The sequence below is a fragment of the Eumetopias jubatus genome, unplaced genomic scaffold, assembly GCF_037043125.1.
Source record: "Eumetopias jubatus isolate StellerSeaLion01/CBP00866 unplaced genomic scaffold, mEumJub1_p1.0 scaffold_1, whole genome shotgun sequence".
NCBI classification, from domain to species: Eukaryota; Metazoa; Chordata; class Mammalia; order Carnivora; family Otariidae; genus Eumetopias; species Eumetopias jubatus.
In genome coordinates, this window is record NW_028274807.1 from 92450126 (window position 1) to 92464688 (window position 14563).

The 14563-nt window shown below is 42.6% G+C and overlaps 1 protein-coding gene across 1 annotated transcript in view; it reads right to left on the minus strand.

Moving 5' to 3' along the window:
- Nucleotides 1-4625: 4625 nt before the first annotated feature.
- TMEM212 (transmembrane protein 212) overlaps nt 4626-14563 on the minus strand; it is a 28317-nt gene continuing 18379 nt past the window's right edge. The window contains 1 exon segment of the mRNA XM_028101175.1: nt 4626-4707. Within this exon segment, the coding sequence (XP_027956976.1) occupies nt 4687-4707 (21 nt within the window). The 3' untranslated portion in view covers nt 4626-4686.

Below are 14563 nucleotides of genomic sequence, written 5' to 3' on the forward strand. Positions count from 1 at the left end.
ATAAACTGGGCCTCGAAGCATCCCTGACACCTAGCCACTCAGCTGCCACAGAGAGCTTAAATCTGTCTGGCAAACTTAGCGCACTATCTAGAAACATTGCTTTAGGCACATAAGCTATCATGGATACCAGGACTTTACATTTCTGAAGTCATAACTGTTTGGTTCTTTTGTGGTCGAAACTCCCCCCCCCCCCCCCCCCCGCTGACTCTCCTCTGACATAAAAGGGACTTGGTATGAATGTTGTTTTGAAATGGACAAAAGAAGCATCAGGAAGCTTGTTCTCTCATCCTATCTGCAGTCATGGCTTGGCAGATTCCACCAACTCCCGAGAGGATCCAAGCAGGGTGACGAGCAGAAGAAAAATGACAGAAGGTTCTAAGTCTGGACCCCTCCTTCCGTTGTTTATGGGACAGACTTGAGGTCTCTAGAAGAGGCATGGCAAGGTAAATCAAGGCAATCAGCGCTCAATCCCGGGCGGCACTCACCAGGCACCCAGCTGCTAGATCTCACATAGAGGCAGAAACCCAGGACCTGAGTTACCAGGCCAAGGATGGAAAAACAAGGACAGTCTGATGTGGAGTCCCAGGACCGGCACAAGCCCTTAAATTCGTCTTGCCTTGACTGAGGTCTCTAAACTGGTCTTAATTGCTGGAGCGGTTGTGTCTGCATGTGGAGTCCAGAGCACTGTCTACATATTGGGGGTGAGGAGTGCCATTACGGTATTACAGTTGGAGCATACAATTACTTGGCCAGGCTGAAACCTAGCTCAGAGCTTCTACTCACCAAGCCATGTCCTTCACACAGCCTATGGGGGCTCATTGGCAGTACCCGCCCCCCTCCCCAGAAGGCTCTCAGGAGACTCATTTGCCCAGAATTCAGAATCAGGGAGGTCCTCAAATGTGCGCCTCTGGAGACTCCTCTGAAGAGACACCCAGGACTGAAAGCAGAAGACTGATTCATCCTTCAACTTAAACCTGTGTCTGCTACAAGACCATCATCTATCACCGGCGGTGGGACACTTGTGTGAATCAGAAGAAGGCAGATCTAGTACTGCACCAGCAAGCATGGTTTGGCAATCAGAGAGCGAGCCAGATTTTAATCCCTGCTCTTCCCTTTGGCCAATATGTACAACCATCCCTTGTGGCTCTGCCTATAGGTCGCTTTTAATAATAGATCTAGAAACTGTCTTGTGAATGGCAAAATTGTATATGTTTTGTTTAAAAGCATTAATTGCTTTAACAGTTAAAACATTCCACAATTTTTGTAACTAAATTCTAGCACACCTTCATTTTAAATATACCAGGGCTGCTGTAAAATGTAAGTGGCTTGGGTCTCTCTCTCTCTCTGACCTCTGAGAAGCCCCAGCCAAGGGGCAGGAGGGAGGGAGGCCCGACACCTTCCACTGCAGGGAACCGAGGCTGCCTGTCAGCTCGAATCATTTTCCTGTAGGAAATGTCATTGCATCATTGTATTGTAAGAGAATGATGTCATAGTGTGGGGCCCTGATCCCACTTCCTGACTTTTAACCTGAGTCTTGTAACCTTTTTCAGCTGTCCTGCACCCAGAGTAAATGAAACACATCGAAATGTAAAGGGCAGTGTGTCTCATAAAAGCCTTTGAGGCCCCAGGGTGGGGTTCACTTGTCTACCTATGTTAATGATCAAAAAAACAGTTTTGTTTGGGTATCACATCCTGGATATGACACGGACCTCATACCTAGGAAATTAATGGAAAAGAAATGGTAGTCAGGATGTGTCTGTAATTTCCTGGCAGAAACCCTTCCTTTTTCCTAGATTGGGTTTAATTAGTGTGGACAAGGCTAAATTGAATTAGGATGCATTGCTTAGTTTTTGTGGTGGTGGTGTTTTTGTTGTTAAACTCTCTGTGAAAATGAAAAATGGTTCCTGAACTGATATTTTAAATCTTACATACGGCAGTTGTGTCTCCACGTCTTAGGATTGGTTACAAGCCCAGCCTAAATGACATTATTAAGCTATTTCCTGGAATGTCAAGGGCTGAATTTGCCCTGTCAAGAACGACTCTGTTCTTTCAGGGATTTCAGAGAGCAAAGGCTCGGATTGCATTCTTGCTCTGTTATTATAAGTTTTTTGCCTGGCAGGAAACCACTGGGTCTCAGATAATTTGCATATATCCAATGAGAGTGATCCACTGTTCTATGGAGGTTTTCAAGATTGCATGACAACACCGTGGAAGAATCTCATATGGAGAAAGGGGATTTTTCCCCCCCTTTCCCTAAGCCCCATTTTAAATAGTTTCCTTCCCACAAGCTGATGTGTCCACATTCAAAGAGTTATAAGTAACCGAGTCTATTTTCCTGCCTTGGCCTCTGTCACTGGTCCAGTAATATCATCAGCCACACAAAACTGGAAACAGGCTGTTCAAAAGTAAAGGTGGCTTATTCCTTCCGGAAGGCCTGTAAAGCAGACTTTTTTTGGCATGTGACGGTGAACGGTAACACTTTAGTTCTCCCCGGCAAGGGCATAGTAAAATGTCTGCTCATTTCTTTGTGAAAGCAAGGGCAAGAAATAACCGCCCATACTTCTTGACAACTGAATATAATTTTTAACACGTTATACATGGGATCCCAGTTAACCTAAAGCACTTGGTCTTAGATCACTTCACTTATGTAGCAGCTTGGGATCTGCAGAACTGTGCACATTGTGCTGAGCACAAAAGTTCTGGGAAGCAATCACTGCCCCTCACTGGTCCCACAGTCGGTGCCACGGCAGCTGGGAATGCCAACTCTTGATAGAATGTCCAATGGTTACCTGAAACGCTTTCAGAACTGAGAGGAATACAAATCAGAAAGCAAAATGGAAGTAAATAAATAAATTGCCAGGGCACTCAGTACTGGGTGGAAATGCTCCAATAAAGTGAAAATGAAGTCAGAGAGTATACTGATAAAATTTAAATCCCTATTCGTGTAATCACCAGGCCCAGAACTAGACGTCTTGTAGCTTCATTAAGTGGCAGATGAACATGCGTTGATTGAAGAGCTGAGGTCTGGGTGGCCCCTAAGGACTTCCAGACACCAATGATTGAGCTGTGTGTTCTGGAACATGTTATTTAGCTTCTTTACATATCATAGTTTTCATGATATGTCTCAAATTTTCATTCTGTACTTGTGCATTCTCAAATAAATGGACTCTGTAGAGACTGATATTCAAAGGCATCTAATAAATGTACTGAATTGAATCAATAACACTAGAGACTATTTTTGTGCTTAAGTAGTGTTAGATTTTCTGCTGGGTGGTTTACCTCTAGAGTGCCAAGGAATTCTCTCAGCAAGCCTGGGAGTTAGCTATCCTCATAAGTTCCACTGGACCAGGGAGGGACTGAAGCTATTGCCTAAACCCACAAGAGGGTCAGGATTTGAAACCAGGTATTTCTCATTCTGAAGTCCCACCCACTTTCTGCTACCCTCCAAGACTGCTTCTCAGACTTTAGCATGCATCCGAATCACCGGGAGGCGGGCTTCCTGACATAGACTGTTGGGACCCGACCCCCAAGTTTCCAGTTCATACAAGTTCCTGGGTGATGTTGATGCTGCTGGCATGGGATTCACATGTGAGAACCCCTGTGCTGTATTTGCAGGCATAGAGACATAGAGACATGAAAGAATATATGACATAAAGGGATGCCTGGGTGGCTCAAGCAGTTGGGCAGATGATTCTTGATTTCCACTCAGGTCATGATCTCAGGATTGTGAGATGGAGCCCCGCGTGGGGCTCTGAGCTCAACAGGGAATCTGCTTGAGGATTCCCTCTCCCTTTCCCTCTGCCCCTCCTTCCTTCATGCTCTTTCTCTCTCAAATAAATAAATAAATAAATAAATAAATAAATACATCTTAAAAAAAGAGAATTTATGACATTGAGATATAAGAAGCAAATCTCTGGACAGGTTAAGACAGATTTCTTACTTTTTTTTTTTTTAAGATTTATGAGTAATCTCTACACCCAATGTGGGGCTTGAACTCAACAACCCTGAGATCAAGAGTCACATGTTCTACTGGCTGAGCTAGCTGGGCACCCTAGCTTTACCTGGAGCCATAAAACAGCCGAATGAGGTTGCCTGTTGGGAATGGTTCAGCAGCCAGGGGCATTTAGATCTTGGGACATCTGATGAGAAGTTGGCCTAGAAGACAGCTAAGGTCCCTTCTAACTATTAAACTGTCATGAGTGCCATAGACAAGCTACGGAGAGGCCAGGAGGGAGGGTCAATCTCCCCCTGTAGGAGGCCCTTCTCATTATGGCTACTATTCCATGTTTTAATTGTATTTGAAGATCTATAGTTGCCTTAGTATAAATGGCAATGAAGAAATGCTGAGAAAAATGGTTCCTTAGTTTAGGTAGTATAGAATTATAGTTTAATGGCACACCACACAGGGACAAGAGGAATTTAAAGAAAACATTCATTCACTGCAAATTTATATTTCAGATTTTACAATTTCTATGATAATGATGATAAAATTTCCATTTTAAAAATCATAACAGGTAAACCAGAAAAAATGGGGTTAACAGTCTAAAAGGGCTACAATATACAATTATCTCAATTTTTATTTCATAAGAATATAGAGGGAAAAGTTTGAAGATAAAAATTATTTTGCAAATATTTCAAAATAATGGCCACAAATATAACAAATTTAAGAGGATCACTGCTTCAAATTTATTGTCCATTCTTTTGACCCTAGGAAGAAAAAAAATAAAGTAGTGTTTATTTCTACAATTTATCAAAGAAAATAGAGTGTCACTTCTGACATTTAATTTACCCTTTTTTATGTCACAGGAACCCAGTGAAGGATGATTCAAGTAACAGCACCATGGTACCACTTAAGGATTTAAGAGGAATCACCAGAGAGAACAATATTGGTGATATTGGTGGAGGGGCATGGCAGAAAGATATAAAAAAGAAATAGATGTGTAATAAAATATCCGGCATAATCATAAAATAATTCAGAAGAACCATTACTTTTGTAGGCAGGGACTGTCTAAGGAAGTGAGGGATTTCTCTGTTGCATATCTTTTTTCGTCATTTGCTACTTGTTTTGTCTGGTTTGGGTTGGTTTGGGGCTTTTTGAAAATAACAGAAGGTTAAAGGGTACTTTCTAAAATCTTCGAATGAGAGCCAAGAATTTAAATTTTATTAGAAGGGGAAGAAAGCAAGCATTTCTTGAGCAACTATCAAGTGCCAAGCCCATGTAAGGCTCTTACTAGTCATTGCGCCATTTCATTTGGCAATGTGTGAAGTACGTGTTGTCTCTTAGGTGCAAAGAGGTTCGATATTGATTTGCTCAAGGCTGCTCAGATGGTAGGTGATGGAGGAAACAATTATACCTTAAACTGTCTGACTTCAAACGTACCATGACATATCAAGTTCTCCATGTGTCATAAATAATGCTGAACGCAATGCTTCTTCAGTAAGGCACCGTTCCGCAGTATGGAAATTCAAATCAACCTTTTCTCTGTTTCCCTTCCTCGAGATTCCATAACCACAGTAAATTCCCTCATGATGTGTGAATTGTTTTTAAATTTGAAATATTCCTGACACAGACATTTAGGTAAGATTTTAGCTATGGCTAGGAAGCCGTAAAAGTGACATCTAGTACTGCACCCCGCCTCTCTGCTAGTCTTTTGACCTCCACGCTCCCAGTCCCACTTTTCTGCTCACCTTAGTCAGTCCATGTTCTTGGAGAGGAGCTGCACCCACATGAATGTCACGTAAAGGAGCTTGGCTGTAGCTTGTGTGTTAAGGGGAGCCACAGAAGGATGTAATAAGATAATATTTATTCCTTATACTATTAGCATAAGATAATAGTTATTCCTTATACTATTACTATTACTCTGCAGGGGAGTAATAAGAGCAGATTTGAACTTGAGAGAGCTCATTCTAGAGCCTCTGTGGAGGATACTTCTTAAGAAAGACAAGATTGAGCCTGGACGGCTTAGTCGTTAAGCATCTGGCTTCGGCTCAGGTCATGATCCCAGGGTCCTGGGATTGAGCCCCACATCAGGCTCCCAGCCTGCTTCTCCCTCTCCCACTCCCCCTGCTTGTGTTCCCTCTCTCGCTGTGTCTCTCTCTCTGTCAAATAAATAAATAAAATCTTAAAAAAAACAAAAAAACAAAAAAACTAAGAAAGACAAGATTGGAAGCAAAGATGTATGAGTGAGAGAAGATGGAGGGCTGAATCAGGGCCACCCTGGTCAGTACAGAGAAAGGGGGACACAGTGAATAAATATTTAAGAGGTGCAGTTGCCAGGATATGGTGATCAACTCAGGTGTGAGGAGTCAAGGATGACTCTAGGTCTTAGGGTCATGAGCTTGTCCTGAGTGTCATGAGTGCTGGCAACTGAGCTGGAGGCACAGGAAGACGAGCAGGTATTAAGGACAAGGAGATGATCAGCTCCATTATAAACAACTTGAGTTTGATGTGTCTGTGGGACACCCAGGAGAGTGTCCAGAAAATAGTCCGATGTAGCGCTCAATAGAGCAGGAGAAGGGACTGGGTTATAAATATGGAAGTGTGAGGTATCAGCCCAAAGGTGAAAACCGAGGCCACCAGACTTTAAGGAGTGAGCAGAGCAAAGGAGTCTTCAGATAGACTGAGGAGGAAAAGCCTTGGAGAAGGAAGAAAACCAAAGAAAATGGTGTGTGGAAGTCAAAGGGGGGAGGATTTCATGAAGAAAGTGGTCAATAGTTTCAAAGGCTGTGGAGAGGTCAAGGAAAACACAGATCGAAAAGATTCCATTGGGCTTGGCCACGTACAGGTCATTCATTGGCAATCTTTGTCATGGGAACATCAGTAGAAGAAGAGATAAGTTGTTAAATATGGCCTCGATTGAAACTGTCTTATAGCCCATGCTCTTCCGCACAAGGTTTATTATGAACTCAAAGCAAGGCTTCCTTTGTATCTGATGTGTGACCCTTTAAAGCTGTGGAGTGTCCTGTGGCAAGCTTCAGTACCTCACTGTCTAGAATCCCAGACAGGAATCCTCTTGATGCCTTCTATTAGGTTCTTAACATGGCTTTTTATTAATGATGAGATGTGAAACTGAATTAACCCTAAGTGACAAGAGTGGGAGTCACAGATTAAATCCAATCACTCTGTCTTGTCTCTCATAGTCAAGAAACCCCTTTATATCTCCCTGGGCTCCTTCCTTGTCCCACATGCTAACTGCTACTAAATCTTGGTGATTCTACCTTCTTTTTTTTTTTTTTAAGATTTTATTTATTTATTTTTGCGAGAGAGAGAGAGAAAGAGCATGCGTGAGAGAGAGCATGAGTAGGGCGGAGGGGCAGAGGGAGAAGCAGACTCCCTGCCGAGCAGGGAGCCCGACGCGGGGCTCGATCCCAGGACCCTGGGATCATGACCTGAGCCGAAAGCAGACGCTTAACAATTGAGCCACCCAGGCGCCACTGATTCAACCTTCTAAATATCTCTCAAATGCACCACCTCTTCTCCATGCTCACTAACACTCTCTAATTCAAATTCCATTACTCCTCATCTAGGCTCTTGGTCCTCCTGGCCCAGGTGACATTTCCCTCAGTTCCTCTAAGTCAGTGGAGGACGAGACTATGTCTTGTTCATCCTTCTGTCTCTACCTTTAGTCCTTAGCACAATATCTGGGGCACATCATATATGCTCAATAAATGTTGAGAGGCAAGTATAAATAATGAATGTTGTATTTAGGGCTTTGGAGCCATATTCCTCAACCCATGACAAGGAGAAAGTCACATACTAGTGAACACAAGATACTCCTCTTGTCAAATAAGTCCTAATTACCATCCAGTACCTAGTAATTCTATTGCTTTCAGTAGCAGCTTTCTTTTTCTTTTTTTTATTTATCTATTTTTTATAAAGATTTTATTAATTTATTTGACAGAGAGAGAGAGAGAGAGAGCACAAGCAATGGGAACGGCAGGCAGAGGGAGAAGCAGGCTCCCCGCCGAGCAGGGAGCCCAATGCAAGACTCGAACCCAGGACCCTGGGATCATGACCTGAGCCGAAGGCAGCCGCTTAACTGACTGGGCCACCCAGGCGCCCCAGCAGCTTTCTTTTTCATCCACGACACTAGGTTAGTTATATGAAATAAGAGAAAAAAAATTTGGAACAATGTTTTTGCATATAAATTGGAGTTTTAAGTTCCATACTTATTTAGAAATATAATGGTAAGTTCTGCAACAACACAGGTGGATCTAGAGGGTGTAATGCTAAGGGAAATAAGTCAGTCAGAGAAAGACAAATAACTCATACGTTGGATTTAAGAAACAGAAGAGACAAACAAAAAAAGAGACAAATGAAAAAAACAGACCCTTAAACACAGAACAAACCGGTGGCTACCAGAGGGGAGATGGGGGGGGCGGAATGGGTGAGGTAGATAAAAGCGGTCAAGAGTACAAAGAGTACACTTTCTTGCTGAGCACTGAGAAATGTATAGAATTGATGAATCATTATATCATACACCTAAAATTAATATAACTGTATGTTAATTATACTTGAATAATTAAAAAAGAAAGACAACCAATAAGACAATTCTGGTTGGTTTGATACGAGATTGAACTTTTTCTTCTTTTATTTTTTTAGAGAGAGTGCAAGTGGGGAAGAGCAAAGGGAGAAGGAGGAGAGAATCTTAAGCAGGTTCCACGCCCAATGCAGAGCTCTTCGTGGGGCTTGATCCCAAGACCCGAGATCATGACCTGAGCCAAAATCAAAACTGGGATGCTTAACCGACTGAGTCACCCAGGCGCGCTGACAGATTGAATATTGAGCAAAGAAAGGTGTTTTTCTAAAGCGATTAAAGTGATCTATGTAACAACTCTCATACCCATCTTGCTTGAGTAATAGAGTTGGCATATATACTTCTTGAGCTAGCAGAGTAAAGGCAGTGTGATGGACCCCAGTGACACATTGGCATGGCTTAGGACAAGAAAAGAGCCACTCCTTGCTACAAACAGTCCTCTCTTCTAAATGTTAATCTTCTCCAGTGGAATAAAGTTTTACTTGAAAATCACAGACGGAGAGGCCCCTGGGTGGCTCAGTTGGTTAAGCATCTGACTTGGGCTCAGGTCATGACCTCAGGATCCTGGGATCGAGCCCTGCATTGGGCTCCCTGCTCAGTGAGGCATCTGCTTTTCCCTCACCCTCTGCCCTTCCCCCCTGCTTGTGCTCTCTCTCAAATAAATAAAATCTAAAAGAAAGAAAGAGAAGGAGGACAAAAGGAAGAAAGAAAGAAAGTCACAGACTGAGACAGAGATGGAAAGGTCTTTGGATGTGCCTGGCCAAGCCCCGTAGTCTTTGAGATGAGGAAGCTCAAATCCACAACTACCGATACGTGCAGGGGTGAACCTTTGCCTTGTCCACAGTCCCTGACTTGTAGGGCCAGTCTGGGAGGGGAAGTGACCTTGTGTCATTCCTCACCTCTCCTGGCCTTCATTGTGTTTTACCCTAATTACCTCGTCTGTGTCTCTCTCTTCTTTCCTGGGGGAATGAACCCACTAACACCCAGTAACAACCACCGCATATTCTCCTGGTTAATTAATACAGCGCAAAGTGTCCAACCAACATTGTTACTTTCCTAAATGGTTTTGTGTTCACATATTAGCACCATTATGGCCTTTCTGAAATATTCACTAGTATTAATTCAGTTTTCTTTGTTGAAACTGAATTTATATGATTATAGAGAATGGAGGCTTCTGATTTCTACTCAAGTTTCTGCCCTTTCACAAAGCCAAAATTTCTTGTGTGTGGTTTTTTTTTTAAAGATTTTATTTATTTATTTGAGAGAGAGAGAGAGCACAGAGGGGTGGGAGAGGGAGAAGCAGACTCCTTGCTGAGCAGAGAACGCGATGCGGGACTCGATCCAAGGACCCTAAGATCACGACCTGAGCTGAAGGCAGACTCTTAACCCACTGAGCCACCCAGATGCCCCATAATAATACCATTTTAGATTAAAAGTAAGAAGCAAGGGGGAAAAAACCCCAGTAGGATATTTTATATTAAAAGATTAAACTGACTGAACGTCAAAAGGAAAACATGTTGATGTTCACAATGATTATAAAGTAAAAAATGACAAAAAGCAGTTGCCCAGTTACCTCCTCACCTATTGCTTCTGCTCTGACAAAATATCAAGCTTATTTTCATACATCACAAAAGACACTTTGGTCTCATTTCCTCTATTCGTAAGTTGCTATCACCCGTGGTGTGGTCTCACTGATTAAATGAAATGAAAATATCCTGGAAAAAAAAATAGCTTCCATTTCTAATATGTGAGTTAATTTTTGTCTGTGAGAGACATAAGAAAGGCTGTCCACAAAAATGCATGCCTGTGCAAAACCACTTGGAGTCTGTAAAGCTGAAGAAACACTGTGAGGTGTGGGCGAGCAGGGAGGAGCCTGACCTCCAGACCCTTTGAGACTGGGAGAGAATCCTAACTCCGTCTGACCAACTCAACGTCGTCATCTGTGAAACGGGGCTGATGAGCTTTGCAAGATTGTGAGGAAGGAAGGAGGCAAAGCACCTGACAAGTAGTAACTGCGCAATAAATAGCATCTACAATTACCCTGCTCCTGCCCAGGCTCATGTCACCACCATTATCATTCCAGATGACCTAATGAGATAAAGGGAATGCTAATGCCCTGAATTGCAATTATTTTCCCAGATTCAGTTTCCTGTTGACCACTTCGAAGAGACCACATAAAGGAACTGGTGAGGAAGAAATACAGTGGATTCTGACTGTTGTGTGGTCCTGCTTGAGGTTTACTTGAATCTCCCCGAGGGGATTTAGTTCCCAGAAGCACCGGAGAGAACTTGCTAAAGCCCAACATGAGGTTTCAGACCTTTAGGATGAGAGTCATAGATGAATGTGTTCCAAAACCCCTTTGTATTGCTAATGATACAGGGTATATCCGCTAGAAGATTTGGAGCCAGTGCATTTCTGCGTTTGTTTTTTGTTTGGAGGAAGAGCCTCATCCGCTGATAAATATTCTGTCCTCATATGTTTTTGAACTGTTTAAAGCATTTACCTCCATCTTTTATGGGAAGTAAATATTTCTCAATTCATTGAAAAAAGAAAAGAAAGAAAACCACTGTATCACATGATAAGGGGGAAAATATTTTCTTTCCCCTTTCATAAAAAAAAAAAAAAAGCAAACCCCAAACATAACAATGAATAATGAAAGGAAAACAGATGGAGCCGGAGTCGTTCCATTCCGTGGAGGAGGGACAGAGTAGCTGCAGGGGACAGCTGTAGCGCGTCTGGTGTCCCAATTCTTTCCTTTCCCATCACTTTATTACTTACTGGACCAAGAATGTAGACAATTTCGGCTATGGTTGTTTTGCATTTTGCTTTCTCAACTTAATCCTATGTGGTGCTCTTTGCCCCCTGCACTGAGTCCTAAGCTGCCAAGGTCACTTCAGCGTGTTGCATGGAGCCGCGCGCGGGGGCCAGGGCGGGGGCTCATATGCCTTTTCCAGTTCCCTCTTTTTCCATCCTGGGCCAGGATGGAAACTTGGAAGGGCTCGCGGTCTTAGCTGGGGCTGCTATCACCAACTACCATAGGCTCGGCGGCTTAACCAACAAACATTTCTCACAGTTCTAGAGGCTGGAAGACCAAGATCAAGGTGTCAGCGGATCCAGCGTCTGGTGAGAGCCCTCTTCCTATTTGGCAGATGGCCACCTTCTTGCTGTCTCCTTACACGGTGGAGAGAGACAACTCTGTCCTCCTCATCTTCTTATAAGGGCCTCATGGAAGCTAATCCCGTCATGGGAGCTCTGCCCTCCTGACCTCACTAAACCTAATTCTCTCCCAAAGGCCCTACCTCCTAATACTATCACAGTGGGGGTTAAGGAATTTTGCAGAGACACAAACATTCAGTCTGTAGCACTCATATACATTTTTTTTTATCAAAATCATCACATCCTTTATGCCTCTTTCAAGCATTTCTCACCGTGATTTTGGTTGGGTACCAGCTGACTGCATGCTCACACACCAACACTGTGTAACCTTCAATGAGATGTTATCAGCTGTTAGTGTCTCCCTCCCAAATCCCTATGTTAAAGCCCCAATCCCCACTGGGATGGTCTTTGGAGGTGAGTCATTTGGGAGATAATTAGGTTTAGATACTGTCATGAGGATGAGTCCCCCATGATGGGATAAGTGTCCTTATAAGAAGAGCACAGAGATCTTCTCTGTCCAGGAGCAGGCACGGGAAGGGCCAAGTGAGCACACAGTGAGGTGACTGTCCAGAAACCAGGAAGAGAGGCCTCACCAAAGACCGACCATACTGGTACCTTGATCTTGGGCTTCCGGCCTCCAGCACTGAGAGAAATAAATGTGTTGGTTAAGCCATCACATCTATGGTATTTTGTTATAACAGCTTGAGCTGACTGGGATGCAAGATGACTCTAATTCTCCTAAAATGAAAAGACACAGAGAGCGGAGACATAATGAATGGTGATTCCTAAGGCAGTGTTTGATTTGTTTCTGGAAACGTGTTTTTGAATTTACAGGAAAGTTCTTAGAAGTGAATATTTTCCATCATAATATAGACTATTACAGAGCTGAGGAAAAAAATGATTTTGTTCTATAATGCAATACAATTACAATTTCCTCCAAATCTTCCATCAAACTATCACTTTTTTCTTTTTTACAAATTTTCATAGCTCTTTAGTTTCCTGATAGGTGATGGGCATTAAGGACGGCACTTGAAATACCGAGCACTGGGTGTTGTATGCAACTGATGAATCACTGAATTCTACCTCTGAAACTAATGATACAGTATATGTTAACTAAATTGAATTTGAATAAAACATTTAAAAAATAAATAAAAAATAAAAATATTACTTATCTCTTTCAGCCTGAAGGGAACCTAACAATATAACAATACGGAGGCTCATTAAATGCAGAATCACCATGTAGAATTCTGTATCTTAACAAGTGATCTGCCATTTCTTCTAAGAAAGTTGTGCATTTTCTAGAATTTTGACAAACAATACATTATTTCACTGCTGGAAATTGTGCCTCGTGTAGCTATTTCTACATGGTAACATGGTAACAAAGGTTTTTTTTTAAGATTTTATTTATTTATTTTGAGAAAGAGAGAGAGAGAGAGAACACTAGTGGGGGGAGGGGCAGAGGCAGAGGGGGAGAGAGAATCTTAAGCAGACTCCATGTTGAGTGTGGAGCCTGATGTGGTGCTCTCTCCCACACCCATGAGATCATGAACTGAGCAGAAATCAAGAGTTAGACACATACGACTGAACCACCAAGGTGCCCCACATAGTAACAAAGGTTTGTGCAAGCTACACGTGCTCCTTGGGGGCAGTGGTGTATTTATTAATACAAAAATTCATATCCCAATATGTCAGCCACTCATCCTTGTTAATGAAACATGATCTGCCACCATCATGGATTACATGGTTTCAAGTCATCCAAAAACGCTCACCAAAGATTTGCTGCTTATTAAATTTATCGAGAACTCTCACCCAAACTACTGTTGCATTTTACGCAGATGGGAAAACGGAGATCCTGCCCAGAAGTTACACTAAGAGAATCCTGTGCTAGGAAGAGAATTTTGACCAGAATCTCTTGGGGCATGTGTTAAAAATGCACATTCCCTGCCTTCAGCCCAGAGTTTCTGCCATAAGAATGGGCCAGGATGGAAGCCAGACATATGGTTTAACAAGAACCATGGGTGATTCTGTTGTCATTGATCCACTTTGAAAAACATGTTGTAGTTGTGTTGTGTCCTATACCTAGTTTAGTAATCACACACCAAGAAACTGCTCTGAGCAAGATGGGCAAAGGCAAAATTCTGAACTTGGAGAACTTTGCTCTGTTTTCAATTAATATTTTCTCTTTCCAGGCACTTTAGGTGGCCTCACTATTGGGTTTCCAAGAGGCTGACTTACCAAGCTCTGCAGATACTTTTTCATTCTTTTCTCTCTGCCTTCCATCCAATGTTAAATCTTGGGTGTCATGCCCAAGATGGCAGCCAGATGTCTGATTAGCTATCCATGCCAAGGGGTTATGGGTAGCTGATGCTTTAATATGTGGTTTTCCTGGGTTTATGTTCCTTTTAACAAAGGGCTCTGGGGAGTTGGGATGGTCCCTACCAGGGAGAAATCTCACATTCTAAACTTCTAGATGCACTGGCAGTACAGCAGCCTGCTAGCCTCAATTCTCAGGAGGCCTCCTTGCAAAATCAACCCTGTTCCTAAGAATGTACAGGATTTCCTTTGCAGACTTATGTAGAAGTTGAAGAGGACAAGACTGACCACAAAAGTTATCGAGAGTGCCAAGTTCTTGTCTTTTAGCTTTGCTGATTTGTGTTGATAGGATCCAACTGGAAAAAAAAATTGGCTAACATAACCCAAATTCACCTGACCTTAATGTAATACTAACTTGAATCATAACGCCAGTATAAGAGTTTGTTGTGGGAAATATCTCTTTCCAGGAGGAGGCTGTGCAACTCGCAGTGGAGTGACCCAGTATCAGACATAGGAATTTGGAATCAGAAATCACTCCCAGTGGTTCTGCTCTAACC